We start from the raw sequence: 19,818 nt of genomic DNA on the forward strand, positions 1-19,818 counted from the left end.
TACGCAGAGTCCTAAAGCCAGCAAAAACAAAGTTCACCAGCAAGAGAGTTGAAGGCAAAATGTTAGGAGGTAAACCACGCCAAGGATGCCCGGTCTAACAGGGCCACTTCAATTGTGTCTCTGAACATATCTTTGTAAAAATATTTTTGGGTGCCATCGTTCGTTTCTTCCTTATAGGCTAACTCTGGATGGTATGCCCACTGGAAATGTTTATCTGTCTCTAAGGTTTTACACATCTCATGCACTAAGGGTGAGATCAAATGTATTCCTCAGTAGCTTGAAAGCTGGTTTGATATTCCAAACTGGGGAATGTATTCCCCCAGTAAATGCTTTGCTACTGTGATAGCATCTGTTGTTGCACAGGGGTAAGTTTCCACCAACCCTGGAAACAGGCATACTATCACAAAGGCATAAGAGTATGACTCGCACCTCCCAATCTGGACAAAACCTTTCTGGAGGTACATGAAGTGGCGCTGTAGGGGAGGGGGTTATAGTATGGGTGGTCTAATCCCTTTCCCAGTATTATGGCACTAATAGGTGACACAGGTGACAATAATTTTGGGACATAGAAAGAAACAAGGATGCATACCAGTGGGTTGATCTGGCACGTGATGTCCTTTCCCTACCGAAATTAGTGCTCCATGATACAGCTGTGCAACATTGGGGAGTAGAAATTTCGTTGTAGTCAATTGCCAAATGTTGTCTCTATTCCCCCTGAGGGTCCCTTTCACATTTGTTTGATCCAGTCTTGTTTCTCGCTTTCAGAGGCTTGATCCTGCAACTAAGACAAATCTTTTAGAGAAGTTACTGTAAATCAGCTTGTACAGCACACATGGCAATTTCAGCATTTGCAAACACAGGCTTTCTTGCACCTAAATCAGCCAGGGCATTTCTTTTTTGACACCTCATCGTTAGGATATTGATGAGCAGCACACTTGACCACTGAATTTTTTTTTGCCATCTGTATATCTTTGAGAAGGCTTTGCACACATTTACTATTTTTGATGGGGTTTCCAGCAGATGTTAAGAACCCTTGCTGCATCCAAAGGAGCCCAAATGTATGCATCACTCTAAACTCATAGTTTGAGTCAGTATACACAGTTACACTCTTTTATTTGACTATGATAAATGCTCTGGTGAGTGCATCAAACTCAGCTGATTGAATATACCAAACCGTGGTATACAGTACATAATGTGGAACCCGCAACCAGAACACCGTCATTTCTGAGTCTGGATTCATCAAAAAAGTACTCTAGCTCACAGATGGGAATAGGGACATCAATGAAATCAACAATGGCATAGTAATGTCAGCGGTAAAAAACATTTTTGCGGTTCTCCCTCTTCTAGGGTAGGTATCGGAGAAGCAGGGTTCAGAGTGGAGCAAGGATGAGAGTGATGTGTGAAGCACACAACAATAAAAATCACATCAGGATAACTGGGCTGTAGAGAGGTGTTGAGTGTTTGTGGTGATGAGGGCAGCGTCAAAATGGCACCCATCAACAATCAAGGCGGAATTCAGCACAATGTTCTCAGAGGCTTTGACAAGATGTGCAGCCACAAAATGATGTAAGCCAGGCTGTAACTGGTTCCAAGGCTGAGGAATAGTAACCTACAGATTGTTTTCTTATCCCCATGGTCTTAGAACAACAACCCAAGAGCAAAATCATTGCTTTTGTGACTCAACAGTGTAAAGGGTTTAGCATATTCAGGAAGCCCTAGTGTGCACTCAGAAGTTAACACTTGTTTTATTTGTATAAGTATATTTCCGACTTCCTTAGACCACTGCAAAGCTTGAGGGGTCTCTCTCTGCCTTAGTCTTGCAAGGTCTTTGCTATAGTGGCCTAGTCCATAATTCATTCTCTATAGTATCAGCAATCCCCATAAACGCACATACCAGGGTAGCGGTCATAGGACGGGACAACTTATGAATGGCTTCATCTCAGCCAGAAAACACATGCTGCTCACTGGCAGAGATTTCTTGACTATGGTACCATACTCTGGGATGACAAAACTGTTGTTTCTAGTTTAAAGGCTTGTGCATAGCTAATTTAGTGAGGAGATAGGAGTCCACCTTGCAGTGATCTGGAGTAACAAATGGCAACTGTAAGTCATCAATGAATGGAACCAAAGTAGAACCCTGAGTGGGAAAACAAAGTGTTCAGATCTTACTTTAAAGCTTAGGTAAACATTGACAGAGACTCAATAACTTCTTGAGAGAGTCTTCACCAAGAAAGCTGAGACCCTTGAAATGAGAATGCGAAGAGAAGCTGACTCTCTTCATGTAAAGGGTTAGAAAAGAAGGTAGAGCAGAGGTCTACCGCAGTGAACCATCGGGCATTTGCAAGGATGCTGGAAAGGATGGTGGCATGGTTGGGGACCACACTGACGCTTGGGATGACCACATTATTAATTGCTTTTAGATATTGTACAAATCTGTGCACATTGGCCATACCCTCTTTGCTCATCACAGAATAGGGGTGTTGCATCTGCTGACAATTTGTGCCAGAACCCCCTACTTAAGCAAATCAACTATTACACCACTAAGTCCTGCCTCTGCTTCAGGTTTTAACGGATACTGAAGTATCCTCTGTAGCTTTTTCTGTGGGTTGATCTTGATTTTCAAGGTTTTTATCACTGATATGAACCCTACATTATTGGCCCCTGCAGACCACGATGTGGGTGGCATCTGATCAACAAATCATTTCAATCTGGATACATTACATTTTTATTCCCATTAGATTGACTCTCACAGAGGCGGGCAGGCACCTCATTTTCATATTGAGGTATGTTTAAGAACACTTCGTCTGGGGTACTAAACACAGTACAATTTAATTTACACAGTACATCCAGCCCTACTAGATTAACGGGTGAGGTGGGGTAAGTAAAAATAATTGCTTGTTATTGATGGGTGCCAGGGAGTTAAAGGCAGGGGCTGAAATGTGGTGGGTATTCATTGGCTAGATATACCGATGATGTCTAGGGGAAAGCCTGAGGGGCGATAATGAGGGGAGCCCAGAGGTTTTTATGGCACAATGACTAGCACCAGTGGCAATGAGACAAGTGGTAGGTTTTCCAATAAAAAATGTATCCACATAAGAGCCTTTCTGGTCTACTTAGATCATTCATGACTCAGCCCGAACCTCTCAGGACAAGAATTGTCGGTGACTTGATGAAACACTGGTTGGTAGGTAAGACCTGGTGCATTAGATAGAGGTAGGACAATCCTGCTTCCAATATCCTAGCTGTCCACAAGCAAAAAATGATCTTCCAGTTCCTGGGTCTTACTCTTGGCCCCTCTTGTTTCCCATGCCCTGCCCCCCTCCCCCTTTTCCTCCTTTTGATGGAGGTCCCTTCCTCTTCCCTTCACAGAGTCCGGCATATGTTGTAGTTTCTATGACATAATTTATGATTCAACATTCTCTCTTTTTTGTGAAGCCGCACTGTAATTTGCAACGATTACTAATTGTGCTAACTTCTTTGTTTGCCATCCAATGCATATTTTCATCAATTGGCCATTTGGTAATTGTCCCTGAACAAAAGCTTCACCTACAGCTTCCTGAGCCATCTTGGTCAGATATTCAACAAGGCATCTTTTGCAACATTCAGTGCCCCATCATTGCCTGTATTAATCCTCTGCCACGCCAACTTTTCCACAAGTTAGTCTATCACTTCACTCTGCTCCACCAGTCATAGTAGCGGATTCACATCCGCCCAATTGGGCTTGTTTCCTTCAAACACACTTTGTAGCTCCTCTCAGAACTGGGTTGGGTTTCCTTAGTGTTAGGGAACTGTTTCTTAATACTCCTTAAGTCCGAGGGATCCAGGGTACATGGACCACATTTCTACCCCTGACCACGGAGTAGTCCCTAAAAGGAGAAAGATAGATAAGAGCAGACAGGAGTGGTCCTAGTCATCGGCATCATTAAAATGGGAAAGGGGACAGTTTTTCCTAGCCGGCATGTCTGCTGTGCGTCTTATGCTTTCTGTAGTAATTGTGATTTTGATAGGTGCTTCTAACTGCATATTTCTCATCTTTAGAATATTCCCCAGGCACCATACTGGATCTAGAGGTTTTTCATGGCAATGCTTCTGTGCAACATTCTTTGGTACCATGTGGCTTTTTAAACTATGTTTCGCCCTGGAAGTGACGGAACGGAGCCTCATATAAGTGCCACCTCTTCAAGCAGACATTGGTTGCTTTCTTTCTGCGCCTTTGTATGCAAATGTAGAGCTCCACTCACATTAGTCAGTTGATGAATATCCTCCCAACTGTTCACCGGTGTGCTAGGCAACAATATCTACACCGAAGACTACTGCATTCAACCTGTGTAGTCACTGTCAGAAACTGATATCGGTGACAGACCAACATGAGATGTGCCCCTGGGTTTGGGCTCTTGGCTCTACCCCAAGTCATGCAAAGAATGTGCCCTCATGCACCCGAAGGCGATCCTGGATCATGAAGCGAAGACGTATGTTGCTGAACATTGAAACAAGTTACGGATCTTATGTAACTCCAGCTCCTCCTCCAAGTCTAGGGCATGGTCCAATTTCCGCTCTCAAGGCCGGTCTTGTGACAGGTCTGCTACACAATCAAATCGTTTGGTAAGTCGAAGGCCAACGCTAGAAAGAAGCATAAGAAGTCCAAGCAGGACTCAACCCCATTCCGCCTCTCTCTGTCCAAAGAGGAGTCAGCAGGGGGTAAAGGTGCCAATTGATCTCGCTTCCGATTCCCAATTGTGAAGCCAGTTCTGCAGCTGCTCCTGTTGCCCCTGAATTCCTGGGCCATCAGTGAAGCCACAGCAAGCTTAGGCCTTTTAGTAGGCCATGATTCATATTTTTAGCTCTCTTCAAGTTCTCTCAGGCATGCCTTTTTGCCCGGGGATCCACAGGGGCCTCCATTGGTGTTACTGCCAGTGGATCTGCCCTCCGCACCCTCTGTGCCCCTTGAACCCGGCCCTTGAACCCACCTCAAGTTCCGCACTGACTCTGTTGCCGACTTTCTGGCTCCAAGATCTGCCCTGGTACCTTCTTCAATGCCAGTCTTGACAGTGCAGGCAGTGGAGATCTAGCTCCTGCCAACTCTGGTGTCCATCCCTAAGCCAAATCTGCTTCTACCCTAACCAAGTTCGCACCTTGACCCCACTCCAGCACACCTGGTTCCTATACAATCTGAAAAAACACTTCCCCTTCCATGAGGCTTTCCTCAGAGGCTTCACTTTCTTTTTGGCTTAGATTCAGATCAGTTTGATAATGATGATGGTGATAATGGGAATGATTTACTCCTCCAATATTATGATGCTGTCATTTACTTGGAGTTGCAGGAGGCCGATGGACTTGCCTGTTACAGGCCCTGGACCTCCAACAAAGGAGAGTGCTTCATTTGCTTTAGTGATTAGACATGTAGCAGAGGTCTGCGACCTACAGCTTCCTTCTGTTGAATTCAAAACAAATATTCTTACTGAAGTCTTGCACCCTGGGCCAGCCTCATCCGAGCCCATACTTCCATGCAATAAAACCCTAAATTACTCTTTCAAGGTCACTTAGGCAAAGCCTTTTTACCCATTGGTGAATAGGCAGGTGGCCAGGCGACCAGGATTCCTGAGAGCAAAGTGAATGCTATTGCATTTCCCACAACCCTTTCTGACAGGGAGTTGAAAAAGTGCGAGCTATTTGGAAAGAGAATGTTCTCTTCCACCAGCTTGGCGTTTAGGCCAGTCAGATCAGTCTGCCTATTAGGCCATTTTATGCATGCCCTGCGGGACCTGGTCAGGGAGATCCTGCCAGCTGTAACTGAGGAGTTCCTGCCATCTTGACTCATAGCAACAGGGAGCCAATGAAGTTGTCTGATATGAGGGGAGATATGATGACGGGACCCGTCAAATTAATCTCGCTGCCGCATTCTGCACCATATGAAGTCTATTGGTCGGGTAAGAAGGCAGCCCTAGGTACAGATTGTTTGCGTGGTCCAGCTGAGAGGTCACGGTAGCAAGGACTATGACCCTGCAGCTTTCCTCTGTCAATAGGTGCAGGAATTTCCTTAAGCTTCTCAGCTTCCCAAAGCAAGACTATGAAATGTGAGGAACTTGGGCCGCAAAGAATAGGTCCATATCCCATTTGATGCCGAGATTCCTTGCTGTATTTGCTCTTGACGGTGGTGAACCCAATTCTGCTGGCCACCATAACCCAGCAGAGGGAGGGGAAGCCTAACCAAAGAACAGGACCTCCATCTTGTCCGCATTTAGTTTTAAGCTGTTATTTTTCCTCCAGCTTGTCCTTCAGACACCCCTTGAATCTGGCGAACAAATCAACAGAGTGATCCTTATATGAGAACAACAGATGGGTGTCGTCCGCATAGGAGACTGCCTTCACTTCCCAGGATGCAATGAGAGTGAAAAGTGGCACTAGATAGGTGTTAAAGAGCAGTGGGCTCAAGGCAGAGCCCTGAGGCACTCTGCGCCACAGTGGCTTGGGTTCAGATTGATGCGATTGGAGAAAGTCCCTTTGAGAGCGATCTTTAAGATAGGATTGGAACCATGAGAGTACTGCCCCCAGCAAGCCCATCTGTTTGAGTCTGTCCAGTAGAATACGGTGCGCAACCGTGTCGAACACTACCGATAGATCTAAAAGGACCAGCATTGCTGCAGCCCATGCATCTACAGTCATTCTCACAGGTTCTGCCACCTCCACCAATGCTGTCTCAGTGCTATATCCTGACCGAAATCCGGACTGACTATCATGCAGTATGTCGTGTGCATGTAAGAAATTGATGAGTTGTCATTGCATCAGTTTTCCCAGCATTTTTGCAAGTGCTGTGATGCTCAACCGACACGCATGGATGCGATCCACTGGCTTGCCTGGGGACATGCAGGCATATCTAATCACCCCCCCCCCCCCCCATCGCAGTCCTTTTATGGCGGAGGACTGGGATCAGACAGACATCAGGCAGGTCATCATGGGTACCGTTCCACTCAGTCATCTGCCATGTGGCATCAGCCTCAAAGCCTCTTTTGTTTACCCTTAGTGGTGCACTTGTGGGAGGCATGCTCTGGCATTTTCTTAGAGGGTGCAGTCAGTAGCATCCGATAGATGGGTCCTTTAGATCACCAAGAAGGGTTATGTTCTCGGATTCCTTTCTGTGCCACATCAACTGCCTCCCATTTCAGAGTGGCTTTAAGAGTAGCACCTCTCCATCTTGCTGCAAGAGGTGTGAGACCTACTGTCCAAAGGGGCTAACGAAAGAGCATTGGCTCCTTAAATAAAGACTGGGTGTTACTCCTGCTATTTCCTCTTGCCGAAGAAGGCCAGAGGCCTTCTTCCAATTTTAGGTCTCCGCTCTCTGAATGCGTTCCTGCAGAAAGAAACATTCAGAATGCTAACACGGGCACAAGTTCTTTCCGTCTGTCTGTAATAGTATGCTTCACATAAAATCAACACAGACCATTTATATGGCCTGCAGCGATTGATATGATGCTAGTGTCATTAGTGCAATTACAAACTCTGCTGTATTCCTCGATATCAGACGCACATGTAAAAATATTCAATCTGCCTTCAAGAAAAATAAGTGTCCCCTCTGTTATCACGTCATTACTTTTCTGCAAGCAGAGGTGATTCTCCTTGCACGTGTCCGTGTGGAGCCCGATTATGCAGTACTACTGGGTTCTGTCAGTGTTGAGGCTTTGAATTAGATCCACAGCCCTCTCATCTCTTGTTGGAAATGGCCCTTTCTGCAAAGTTATCCCCAAACTTGTTGGCTTCATCCTACTATTTTTCTGACCTCGTTTTTGTTGACGTTAGAACTCTGGGCACTTTGCCACTTCTAAAGAGCATGTGCTGTCGCCCCTAAAACAGGGTAACATTAGCTCATACCCCATTGGCATATTTAATTTACTTATAAGTCCCTAGTAAAGTGCACTACATGTGTCTAGGGCCCGTAAATTATATTCTGCTAGTAGGCCTGCTGCGATGCTTGTTCCACCCACATAATTAGCCCCTTAACTATGCCTCAGGCCTGCCACTGCAGGGTCTGTGTGTGCAATTTACTGCCACTTCGACTTGGCATTTAAATCTACTTGTCAAGCCTTAAACTCCCCTTTTATTACACATAGGTCACCCCTAAGGCAGGCCCAAGATAGCCATACGGGTAGGGTACTTTTGTAAGTAAAAGATAGGGCATGTACTTTTATGTTTTGTATGTCCTGGTAGTGACAAATAGCTACATTTGTTTTTCACTGCTGTGAGGCCGGCTCCTTCCATAGGCTAGCATTGGGGATTCCTTAAAATACATTTTAAGCTATAATTCCTGATTGGAAAGGAGTAGCCACTTTGTTTAATATATTTGGCATGGTGGTGATAAAACCTCTTCATTGGTAAAGTTGGATTTGACATTACCATGTTTGAAACGCTACTTTTAGAAAGTGGACATTTTTCTGCTCCTAAGTTTGCTCTGTGTGCCTGCAGCCTGTCTCCAATACACGTCTGGGTTGGGTGACAGCTACAGTTCGTGCATTCCCTCTAGACAGCCACAAAACATGAAGGGCTGGGTGTGACAGGAGATTCATCTGCATACTGATAGTCTCCCTAGGCAGGAAGGGTGAGAGGTTTGTGTAAGTGTCCTCACATGAAGGGCTGATTTATCCCCTACTGGTAGTCTGGAGCCAGTGTTGGGTTGAAAGGGATCCTTATGCACTTCAGAGAATTATTTTGTAGTCACCCCCTACATCAAAGGCACTTTTAGGTAGAAGTCCCATGGCTCTTATCCTATCAAATCAGTTCACCACTGGACCTGGGAAGACCTCTGCGGGAGTAAAGACTGCTGTGCTAAAATGATTGCCACTTTGCTGTGTGTTCTGAGGAACCCCTTCTCTGCTTCGCTGAGCCTGCCTTTTGCCCACTGATCTGTGACCTACTGAGTACAAGGACTGGACCCATCTCACTTGAACCCATAGGGACTCCAAGGTCTTGCTGGCTTGCCTTCTGTTCTCGTCTGAAGTCTCAGGGACACAAATAACTTCTTGCAACTCTCATGCTGCTGCTGGACTCTGCCATCTGTCAGTCCTTCCCTTGCCTGAGTTGCTCCTCCAGTACTCTGCCTCAGAAGTGAGTTTTTGCAGCTGTTTTTACCTTCGAATCAACACAGCAATGACTTTGTGCCAGTTGGTGCCAACGCATTGCCCTTCGATGCCGACGCAGTGGCTGACCGACAACACCGTTTCTAGCACCAACGGAGCTCGACGACAGCAATCTGACTGCTGAAGCCGCCCGATGACAACAGTGCGGCTCGACATTGACGCAGCGCCTGCATCACAAAGGGGTTCGACATCGAAGCTTCCATCTACGGCATGGATCGGCGCCGACGCTCGCATCCATCTACAGATTGACGTGGCACCTCCTGATCTCGAGTCTTCAACGTCGACCAAAGCTCCATCCAAGTTGTGTCTTCAGCTGGACCTATCTGGGTTCTGTAGCTGGCCTGCCCTCCATCGTGGTCGGCCTAAACTTTGACTTTGCACTGGTCCCTCGTGACCACAAGTAACCTTTTGACTGCTAGTGACTTCTAAGGACTATTTTCAGTAATATTCTTTGCTTTTCTAAACGTGTATAGAGTCTTTTTATGGTGTTTTCATGGAGTTAGTGTAATGTAAGTGTTGCACAAATACTTTACACATTGCCTCTTAAGTTAAGCCTGACTGCTCTGTGGCAAGCTACCACTTGGTAAGCACAGTTTAATATAGGGTGTGTATCGAACTTACCCTGACGAGAGTGGTGGTCCTGCAAACCTCTGCCAACTAGAGACCTCATTTCTAACATCTCTCTTCTTTGTTCTTCTTTTGGGCATCAATTCATCCCCTGCAAGTTTCTCAGTTCCCCTTTTTATAAGGCTTAAATGGTTCCATAATGCTTTGGGCCTCAGAGACTGGTGCTTCCAGGTAGTATTGATAGAGACAGATGCTGTGCAACTTCATATGGGTGTCCACTCATACCAGGAGCTGATTCCGGTCTTTGCAGCAGTGCTTCAAGCCTTGGAATGTTGCATAGTGGAAAAGAGATTGCATGTGTGAATCCTTTCGCCCTCGACCTGGTTTCACTCACTGACTCTCCAGGATCTAGGGTAGACTAGAGGAAAGGCCCTTAAATATCTCTGACATAGATCTGAATGTTGTTATTGTGAAGTTAATGGCTTTCTACTATTGGGCTCAAAGAGGACGGTGCTTGTTTTACAGACAGTAGGATAACTTTGTGCACATCTACAAGCATTAAGTTACATAACTCTTTATCCAGATCAAAAACATGTTTTACTGGCACTGTTACTTGTCCTTGGCGTGAACTACGGAAGTGCTTGGTGCAAACACCCTTTACCACGGTATTATAACAAGCATTTGCAATACAACTGGGCTCGCCTTTGAGACCTTATAAGTATTTAGCAATGCAGGACATTATATTGGGTGCTGCAACATCTACTGTTCTTTAACATAGCACTGCATTCAGAAGTGCAGTTTTATGGCAGGTTGCTATTCTTGCCAGAATGGGGGTATGAAGGCCATAAACGTAGGCAGGAGTCCGGTTTGATCTCCTGTAATCACAGTAAGCGCTTGTCTGTTTGCTGAAATATTGTACCCCATTTAAATCACTCATGGGACAGAAATTTGTTCACACGCTGAGCAGCAAACACTGGTGTGCACACATGCACCCCTGGGCAGATGCTGAGCAGGCATCCCTATGTAATGAGGATAATGTGGCAGGATCGCAGAGACCATCAGGTGTGCTCACTGTGTGCCTATTTGCGAAAATGTACATCAGTATGTACCACTGTAGCCAACACCCCGCCATGCGCAATAAAAATGATATTACTTTGAACTCTCCACTTAATAAAATATGAATAAATTTTAATGCAGAGTCTGCAAATTTTTAATTTTGGAATTTAAGACAATGCAAATAAAATTGCATAGTAGAGGAATACATCTGGAAAAAAGATACTTGTCCACAATTCACACAAGCATAGAAAATATAGGCTGCTAAAAAACATTTTTTTAACTGACTACACCTTCAAATGCTACACCTTTAGGCTATTTGAGGTATGTTTTTAAAATGCATGCTAGGAAATTTAGAGAAGATTTTGTAAATAAATCAGAAATTATCATTTAAGGGATGTAATCATGAAGTATGTTAAGGAAAATACAGGAAATACTGAGAAGAAACCTTCCTAATGGAAAACACTAATGCATTAAAATAATAACATTTGGAGAATATGCAGAAATTATCAGATTCTGCTCAAAAAGAATTGCAACTTTCCGTTAAAATAAACAATGTGAAGGTTATGAGTTTAGCAGACTAGCTAATTAATCTTTAATTTTTTAGATAAAGAGAAGGGAAAATAAAATAAATATTGTGAAGCTCAAAGGTTAAGAAAGGGGAGGTGTGAGGTAAGTAAAACGAATGAGGCAATATAAGAAAAGAAATACGAAGGAAATGGGGAATAATGAGAGTATTGAGTGAAAAGATAGAGTGTGAAATGAAACGGAGAAAGGAGATGTAGGGAAAGCAAAATAATCAGCAATAGAGGGATGAGAATGATAGTGTATGGACTGAGGTAAAAGAAGAAACAAATACATTTGGAGGAATAAAAGGATAAAGGAAATGAGAAGTGTAAAATAATTAGAAACAGAGACTAATTGAAAAGTCTGAAAGATACTTGCGAGGGAACAAAGGAACATGGAAGAAATGAAAAAAAGCAAAGAAGAAAAACAAAATATATGCGAATAAAATCTAATAATTATATGACAGGAGGAGAAGGAAGGAACAATAAAGAAACAGGTGCAAAGATAATGAGGAATGAAGTAAATCGAATAAGGGCTAGAGAAGAAATGAGGAAGAAAAACAGACACTAAGAAAAAAGGAGTTGAAATGTGAAAAAGATATCCTGGTGAAGAGTGCTTGACACACATTGGGACCTGTGAGTGATAATGAAAGGTGAGAGAATGAAAGAGGTAAAATAAAAAAAGAGGGAGGGTGGCATCCGATGACACCCAGATCATGGTCTCACTCACTCAGTCCTCTGTCATAACATCTGCCTTTAGCTTCAGGTCCTGTATGCAACACGTTGCAGATTGGATGGTTACCAACTCCCTGAAGCTAAATGGCGACAAGACTGAGGTCTTGATCTTTGGGAAGGACCAAGATATCTGGTCGAATGAGTGGTGGCCCTCCTCTCTTGGCACCTGCCCCACTCCCTCTCAATCTGCCAGAAATCTGGGTGTAGTGTTCGATACTTCACTCTCGATGTCCTTACAGGTGAATCGGACTGTTTCGACCTGCTGGGGCGTGATCAGGACGCTCAACAGAATTCGCAGCTATCTGTCTCTTCAAGCACGCAAGCAGATTGCAGTCGCCCTTGTTGGTTCCAGGTTGGACTATTGCAACTCTCTCTACAAGGAATCCAACAAGGGCCTCATACATCGACTGCAAATCGTGCAGAACGCTGCTGCACGTTTTGTCCTGGATCTTTCCAGGGCCTCTTCTGCTACTGCTGCGAGGAGAGACCTCCATTGGCTGCCTATTCAGCACAGAATTTATTTCAAAATTCTGTGTCTGACCTATAGAGCACTCGAGGATGGATCTAAAGGCGCTATCAGCTCCCTGCTTACCCGTTACCACCCCACAAGGTGTTTGCGCTCTTCGGGACTATTCCAACTTGTTGTCCCTCGTTTTAAGCTCACCAGATGGGGAGCCAGGGCTTTTTCAGTCGTTGCTCCACAACTCTGGAACATCTTGTCGATGGAGATGAAGACCTTACCCTCTCTAGCGCTTTTTAAAAAGGCCCTAAAAACGTGGTGCTTTTCTAGAGCTTACACAGGTTGAGCTGCAGGTGGCTTTGTTATGAGCTGGATTTGGAATTAGGCGCCTTGACGCCCATTGGGCTATGTTTGCGCATGATAAGATCCCTTTTATTATTATTATTATTAAGAAAGGAAACAGAAAAAGATGGACATACGGGGCAAAGCGAGGCTCCCTACTAAACCAGGAAGTCGCGTATTGGACAATATGCCAGAGGTAAATAAACCCAAGTCCCAGAGAGCGGCGCTGGGGAAAGTTTATCAACAGGGCACACACACAGCTCAGTTGAAAGTTTAGCTCGGCCCCTGCCATCCAGATAAACATAAAACAGGACCGAGGGGCTTCGAAAAGCAGCGAGGCACTCACTGTCGAAGCCTGTATTTCCATAAATGAAAGCACAGCCTAGAGAGAGAGCATACTGCTTAACTCACTGAGCCACCGTCCAGCTTAACTAGCTCTCTAGGCTACAGTTTTTCCCCCGATTATGTCAAAAACATTGGACGAGCTCCTAAGCATTTGCCAAAAGATTTAGCCAAGGTGTAAAGACTTTCAGAGCCAGCAAAACAGATTTTGCCACAGCAGTGCTCCCATATTGCAAACATATCTGGAAAAATACAGCAATGCACTATGGGCACAGGGACATTCAGACACCTACATTTCTTGGCTGTGGAAGTGGAGTATTTTGGTACCTACACTACGCATCCTAAAACACTGACTGATATGAGATCCTGAGCGCTTTATTTGTAAATGGTGGGCAAAGGTGGGGGGGGGGGAGGAGGCGCAAAACACCAGCCGGGTCACTTTGTAGGGGACAAGGTGTTGGCCACTGTCTGCATTTTTGTGATAGCCAATAGAGGCTCTCCGGTGCTGTTTTGGTGGGATTGGTGAACATTAGGAACATAGGAGAGTGGCAGTATCAAAGGACCAGCAGAGAAAGCCTTGTGTATTTGGAAGTAGGCTTGGCCGGGTCAATGGCGAGAGACGCTGTCAGAGCGCACCCTTAATCCCTATGAACATTCTCACTGTGATAAACCCTCGATGGCCACTGGCTCTTGGATGGGTGCACCCCAACGCCTCTCAAGGTGAGCACCCACGGTTACTCACATCGTCTAACTCCTACTATACAGTGTCAATCACTTTCCTTGCATACTGACTACATTTAAACATGATCACAGTGAGGAAATCGCTGTCCTCAGAGTGAATCATCCCCACATGACGCGGTGTCTGTCTCTCAGGGTCCTGTTTCATTGCACAGCCCGGTGAACTGAAGGTGCCCTGCCAATCTATCTGAAAGTAGAAAGTGGTCGGGCCAGCAGTGCAGGTATATTGGAAATGCAGTTCACGGTCTGTAGTGCATTCACCCCTCTTCCCCCGAGTACCTCCAACTCCCTTCCAGTGTAGGGCAGTTTCACAGGGCACTGTTTCTTACCAGAGATGTACTGCTGCCTGCCCTCGTCTATGCGAGTTAAAATAACATCCGGATCCATTAGGCCACAATCCAGTAGCAGCAACAAAAGAGTGGGCCAGGATCCAAGGCAAGGGTTTCAGTCCAGCGGGAGGGAGAAGCAGATTCACCAACTGGGAGAAGCGGCAAAGCTGGTGACCCTCCCATGGGCTAATACGCTGGGAGAAGAGGCACACCCTCCTGTGGGGACAAGGATCTGCTCTAAAGGGAGTGGACCCTTTGGCCAACTGATCTGCAGGTTGGGGCCTCGGGAGGGCACACCCTCTGAAGTTTCGCAATCATAACCACAAACCGAGCATGGCCTTCCCTAGACCCCGCCCATCAAGCAATAAGAGCAGGCACAACAGAACGGCTTTCCACACGTTCGTGAAAGCGCCATACTTTTCCAAACCTTTTCACGCCAGCAATCGCTGCTCCCTCCACAACATTAAAAAAATATTTGGAATGCCATAGGTCTCGCATTTAAATGCGAGACCTTTGGCATTCGGAAAAAGTGGCGCAATTGTCTCGGCTGCTTGAAAAGAGAAGTAAGCAAGGCACGTTGTGCCTGCAGTAAAAGAAACTCAATAAAGAAAATAGTGCTTACAAGACTAAATAAAACGTACCGTGTAACAACCAAAGTAAAAGGGCCAGTCGCCATGGGAGGTTACATATGAAGACAAGGCGGTATGAAGGCAGGCCTAACAAGCCTATTTATGAATCGGAAGCCAGCATTTACGAAGGACAATGACACAAGCCAATGACAAACATGGACGGAGAGTACTCAAGTACAACAAGTCTCGTAGAGCGCGCGCATGCGCACTGACTCTAGGCTCGACCTAAAAATGGTTTCTGCAGGTGTCATGTGTGACAGGAAATTTTGTACATGTTGGTTGTGTTACAAGTTGCTGTTTTGGTGGTGCTTTATTTGTGCTGTCATTTTTTGTACTGTTATTTTGTTGCTGTTGTACGGGGGTTATTTTCACTCTGCTTTGACGGTTTTGTTGTGCTGTGCCAATTTATTTTTAATTGTGTATTTATGTTGCTTTGTTTTATGTTAATTTGTTAAATTCTATTCATTTTAGAGACGATATCAAACTGATATTTTCCCACATGCAGGGCATTGTTTAATATTTCCAGTGACTAACAGCAAATTGCTACTGTCTAAGGTGGTAAAATACCATTTCTCCATCGCCCAACTATTTAAGATATTGGCCCAAAATTGCAGCAGAGACCGGTCTTCAGTTTACACTGCCAGTGCTCACTTCACACTCACAGACCTTTGTTATTTAGATGGGAAATATTCGTGTTCCAGCTGTGCCATTCTCAGCCACTCACTAAGATGAGACCCTTCATTATCCAGATGAACAAGGCCGCCTGTCACCTCTCTCTCTATCGGGATTACTTCAAACGACGGCCTCCGTTCTTTGGTAGACAGGGGGCCAGAGGTGAACAGCTTTGTCTTAGAGAGCAGCAAGAACCGTGTTCTCTATTTCCTGGGGCACGAGAGGGATGGACTCTTAGTCGTGTGCCTTTTCCTTGGATTAAAAAGAAAACCGAAATTCCCAAATCACCCAGAAGATGAAAACCTCCTGTGGTTACTACATGATGGTCTGGCCCAATTGGTTCGGTTTCTCACTTTGCACAATGTTTATCCTTTCATGCCCTCCGCCTTGGAAGGTTATTCTATCTTGGAATTATGTTTGGTTCTGGACTCTGTTCCAATTGGACGTTCAGCTCGTCAATACCCAGCTTAGACGTTCCCCTGAGATCATAGAGTTCATTTACATGACTAGGAAACCATTTTCCTGATGCCAAAACTGCGCAAATGTCATAGTAGTCTAGTGTATCAGCTTGTAATGGTCTAGACTTTGTTTCACACTTGTCAAGATTAAATATTGGCTTGAAACCTTGCATAATTAATTTAGCTCCAATGGATGTTTACCTGAACCTAGTCTTTGTTTGTTATTGTTTTTTAGTTGTTTTATATTATTTTGAGGGGACATATTCACTTATTTTCTGTCGACTAACAGTTCGGAATTTTGAATTCGTTTTATTCTGCTTCATTTTCTTTGCCAGACTTTTCGGATGTTACAAATTATTCTTACAATCTAGAAAACAGATTCCCTTTTGTACTGTAGCCACTAAAGGTAAATCCAATAAGTATGCACTGAACGGTAATAAATGTTATAATACAGTGGTCAATATTATCAATGAACACGTCTCCTATTATTCTTTAAAATATTTATTCATAGCTATGTAAAAAAATATTTTTATCCTATTTTAAAATATAAAAAATAAACATACAATTTAGACAGTCTTAGACCAGACTACACAAATCCACCAGTTTGCACAGTGTTAGCGACAGGATTTACCTATTCAAGTGTGTCGTGTCTGTCTATCTTATTCATAGAAATCTGGAGGAAGGGGAGTTGAATGTAGGACTAAAGAAAAATCACTTAGTTACTCTTGTATTCCCAGTTCTTAGTCCAACTTTCTATGAATGATCTATCTGCCAACTCCACTATTCTGCTCTTACTTAAGGAGTTAGGAGGTGATGGACCTGAGGGCACACATGCCACATCTTTAACAGTTAACTAATTTTGCCCTGACAAAACCGAGTTCTAGGCTTATTGTTGCCTTCTCCGAGCCTGGAAAACGGGAGATTTTTAAACTAGGAATAAGTTAATAACAACCGCTGGTAACTTGTATTTATCTTTTTCAGGTCTCATCAAATGTATTACATGTTTGGCTTCCTCTTCTTGGTATTTATAATTCTTCTTATTACCACTTCAGAAGCTACAGTCTTGCTGTGTTATTTCCATCTATGTACTGAGGTAACTATGCTACACTATTTTGTTTTACAGTTATGTGAATTAATTTATCAAGTAGTAGTCTTAGTTTGGAAAGCCATTAAATAACGAATAATTGTAGTTTGTCAATATAAGGTGGTAACTGTGAGTATACAGTGGATCATTGGACCCAGCAAAGAAGATTTGAACAGTAGAAAAACCAATTGCATTGTTCCAAGTTAGAATCTTGATAAACTTGTTGTCATCTCATTTATTTCTGAGTTTATAGCAAGGCCTAATTGAAAGTGTAGTGGGAATATGATGTTTATATAATGTGCATGCACTGTTGGTATAACCTAATAAAATTCACATGTGCTAAAATGTATTCAAATTCACAAATTGCCTCTTGGGCGTAGAATTTCATGGAAAAGACCTAAAACCCTGGCACTTAATTCTGCCCCATGCATACCTAACTCAAGCACTCATTCTGAAGAGTATAGTAGTTACATAAACAAATTCTTAAAGCACGGATAGCATAACATGTAGCTAGGCCTTAATACATACTGAAGCATTCACTTACCAATCGTCATTGTTTCCTAAGAGACCAGAAGTATGGGGTTTTGAACCTCTTCTTATGAACTTGGCATGACCTTTGATTTATATAGTGCAGTAATTGTTGGAGGGGGTGGAGGGAATACGGTCGTGCCCACCAATGTGTCGAGTGGGATTATTGCCTCCTTCTCCAACAGGTTCCCGACTGTGTGCAGCCTGCTTGTCCCCACCTCCTCATCTTTTTCTACCATGTAGCCTCTAGGATGCTAGAATTATGCCCAGCAGGACAACAGATGTGTAGGGTGTGTGACAGGGATACCTTATAGTGTGCTCCAGTTCAAGTGTTGTCAACGCTCCAGGAATGCTAAGTAATTTTACTGCCTTGAAGGAGGCAAAATTTGTTTTTGAAGTTTTCGTTTTATTCATCTTCGTCATTGCCCAGCTCAGATGTCTTGTGTCCCACTGACCAGCTGGCAAACCATTGAGTCTGAGCTGCAAGATAGCACACTTTAAAGTCAAGGTCCCCCGTCACCTTGTGCAAAGTTTTCAGTTTCATGTTCCCCAGTGTAACCCTAGGTCTCTACCCATTCGTTTTAAGGCCAACAATAAGCTGTCAGGGTCTTTGTTGTACCTTCTGGAGATAGCCAACTGTAAGTTTGCGAAATATTGTAGCAGGCAAGATAACATTATCATTTTACTTGGCTCTAATTTGCCTGGAACTGCAGTTGGAAAAGTCATTCAAAAGGCTCCTTGTGGCCTGGGAGACCGAATGGTATGCCCTTTATTGCCTTTTCGGAGTTCTGCCTGATAGACCTTTACTCCCAGATACTTAAACATGGTGCTGTCCGACCTAAGGCCGTTACCTTCTATAACCCCACAGTCCAGTGCAGTCCCACTCTCACTGGATAAATAAAGGTCTTGCCCCAGTTCACCCTCAGCCCGGATAATTTCCCAAAGTTGTTAAATGCTATGGTGAGGAGCCTAATGCCAGCCTCCACATCTTGAACATGCAACAGGAGTTCTTCAGTGTAAAGGCACGGGTCATCTCTTCATTCGGAACCCCCCCCCCCCATCCCATTTAAGCTCTGCAGCAAACATTTCTGTTGCCAGTGCAAAGAGGAGGTTGGGGAATGGGCAACCATGCCTTTTCTTTCTAACTGCTAGAACTTTCTCTTCAGGCCAATCTGCAGGGGCTACCTTCCTTATTCTAAGCAGCCACGGTATATCATGTGATATACTATGGCAAAGAATGAAACCATTTTGATCCTCATGTATGAGCAGAAGCCTAATATTCCTAGAGGATTTTATAATCCAGGATAGAGAGGGGTTGGTATATGGACATCGGTTCTGAATCTTTTCCTACTTTTGGGAGGGAAATTGAGACCTTCACTTGTGGTAGGGGGTACCCTGCCTATATCAAATACCTCCATGTAGATTATGGTCCGCTTAGGTGGCAGCTTGTCCACAAAAGCAGCATAAAATTCTAAAGGAAGGCTATCAGCCACCCCTTGCAAGGGATAAGATAGCCTGTTTAGCTTCTTGGAGCAAAACAGATTGCCCTTGTATGGTGCTTTCAAGTCTCGGGAGTTGAATGTCTGCTAAAAAGTCATTGATGCATTCCTGAGTGCTGCCCTCTTGTGTTTCGTCAGTGTTGCATTGTAGTCATAAAATGTCTTATTGATGGCTCTCTGTGACTGCTCTTGGGCCCTTTGAGAGTCCTCAATGCCAAACAAGGATGGACTTCTCCTGTATGAGCCAGATAGCAAAGTCCAAGCATGCTAGACCTGTCCCGTTCTGCATGCCAATGCACCATGTGGGCTGCATAGTCAGGGCATCTCTGCCTCTCCTCTAGGAGGGTGGAGGCCTCCCTGAGTTTGGTCAGATCTTCAGCTGTGTGCCACTGTGTGCATTCTACTTCCCTGAAGGTAGATTCTAAACCTCTTAGCTGTTAAGTGATTTGGCTCCTAACCCCCACCTAAGTGTGAATGCAGTGACACTCGCACCGCCACCTGGAAAGCCTTCCATTCTGTTATGTGAGGTGGTCGATCCCTGAGGTGGTCGATCCCTCATACTCTTCAAAGAAATGTTCAATAAAATTGCCCAGTGAGGAGCGATGGGCAGGTTCTCCAAAGAGCACTTTGGAGTTGCCATGTCAGTATAGGTGTCTCCCTCTTTCCCCAAAGGATAGTCATGATTTAC

The 19,818-nt window shown here is 44.4% G+C and overlaps 1 protein-coding gene across 1 annotated transcript in view; it reads left to right on the plus strand.

The window, feature by feature from the left end:
* The window catches only part of LOC146829304 (transmembrane 9 superfamily member 2-like), a 669,393-nt gene that overhangs the window by 612,181 nt on the left and 37,394 nt on the right, over positions 1 to 19,818 (plus strand). Inside the window, exon 15 of the mRNA XM_085607971.1 lies at positions 17,001 to 17,112. Coding sequence (XP_085464097.1) covers positions 17,001 to 17,112 — 112 coding nt within the window. The remainder of the gene's footprint in view (positions 1 to 17,000; positions 17,113 to 19,818) is intronic.

Source organism: Triturus cristatus, chromosome 5_2 (assembly GCF_964204655.1).
Source record: "Triturus cristatus chromosome 5_2, aTriCri1.1, whole genome shotgun sequence".
NCBI lineage: Eukaryota > Metazoa > Chordata > Amphibia > Caudata > Salamandridae > Triturus > Triturus cristatus.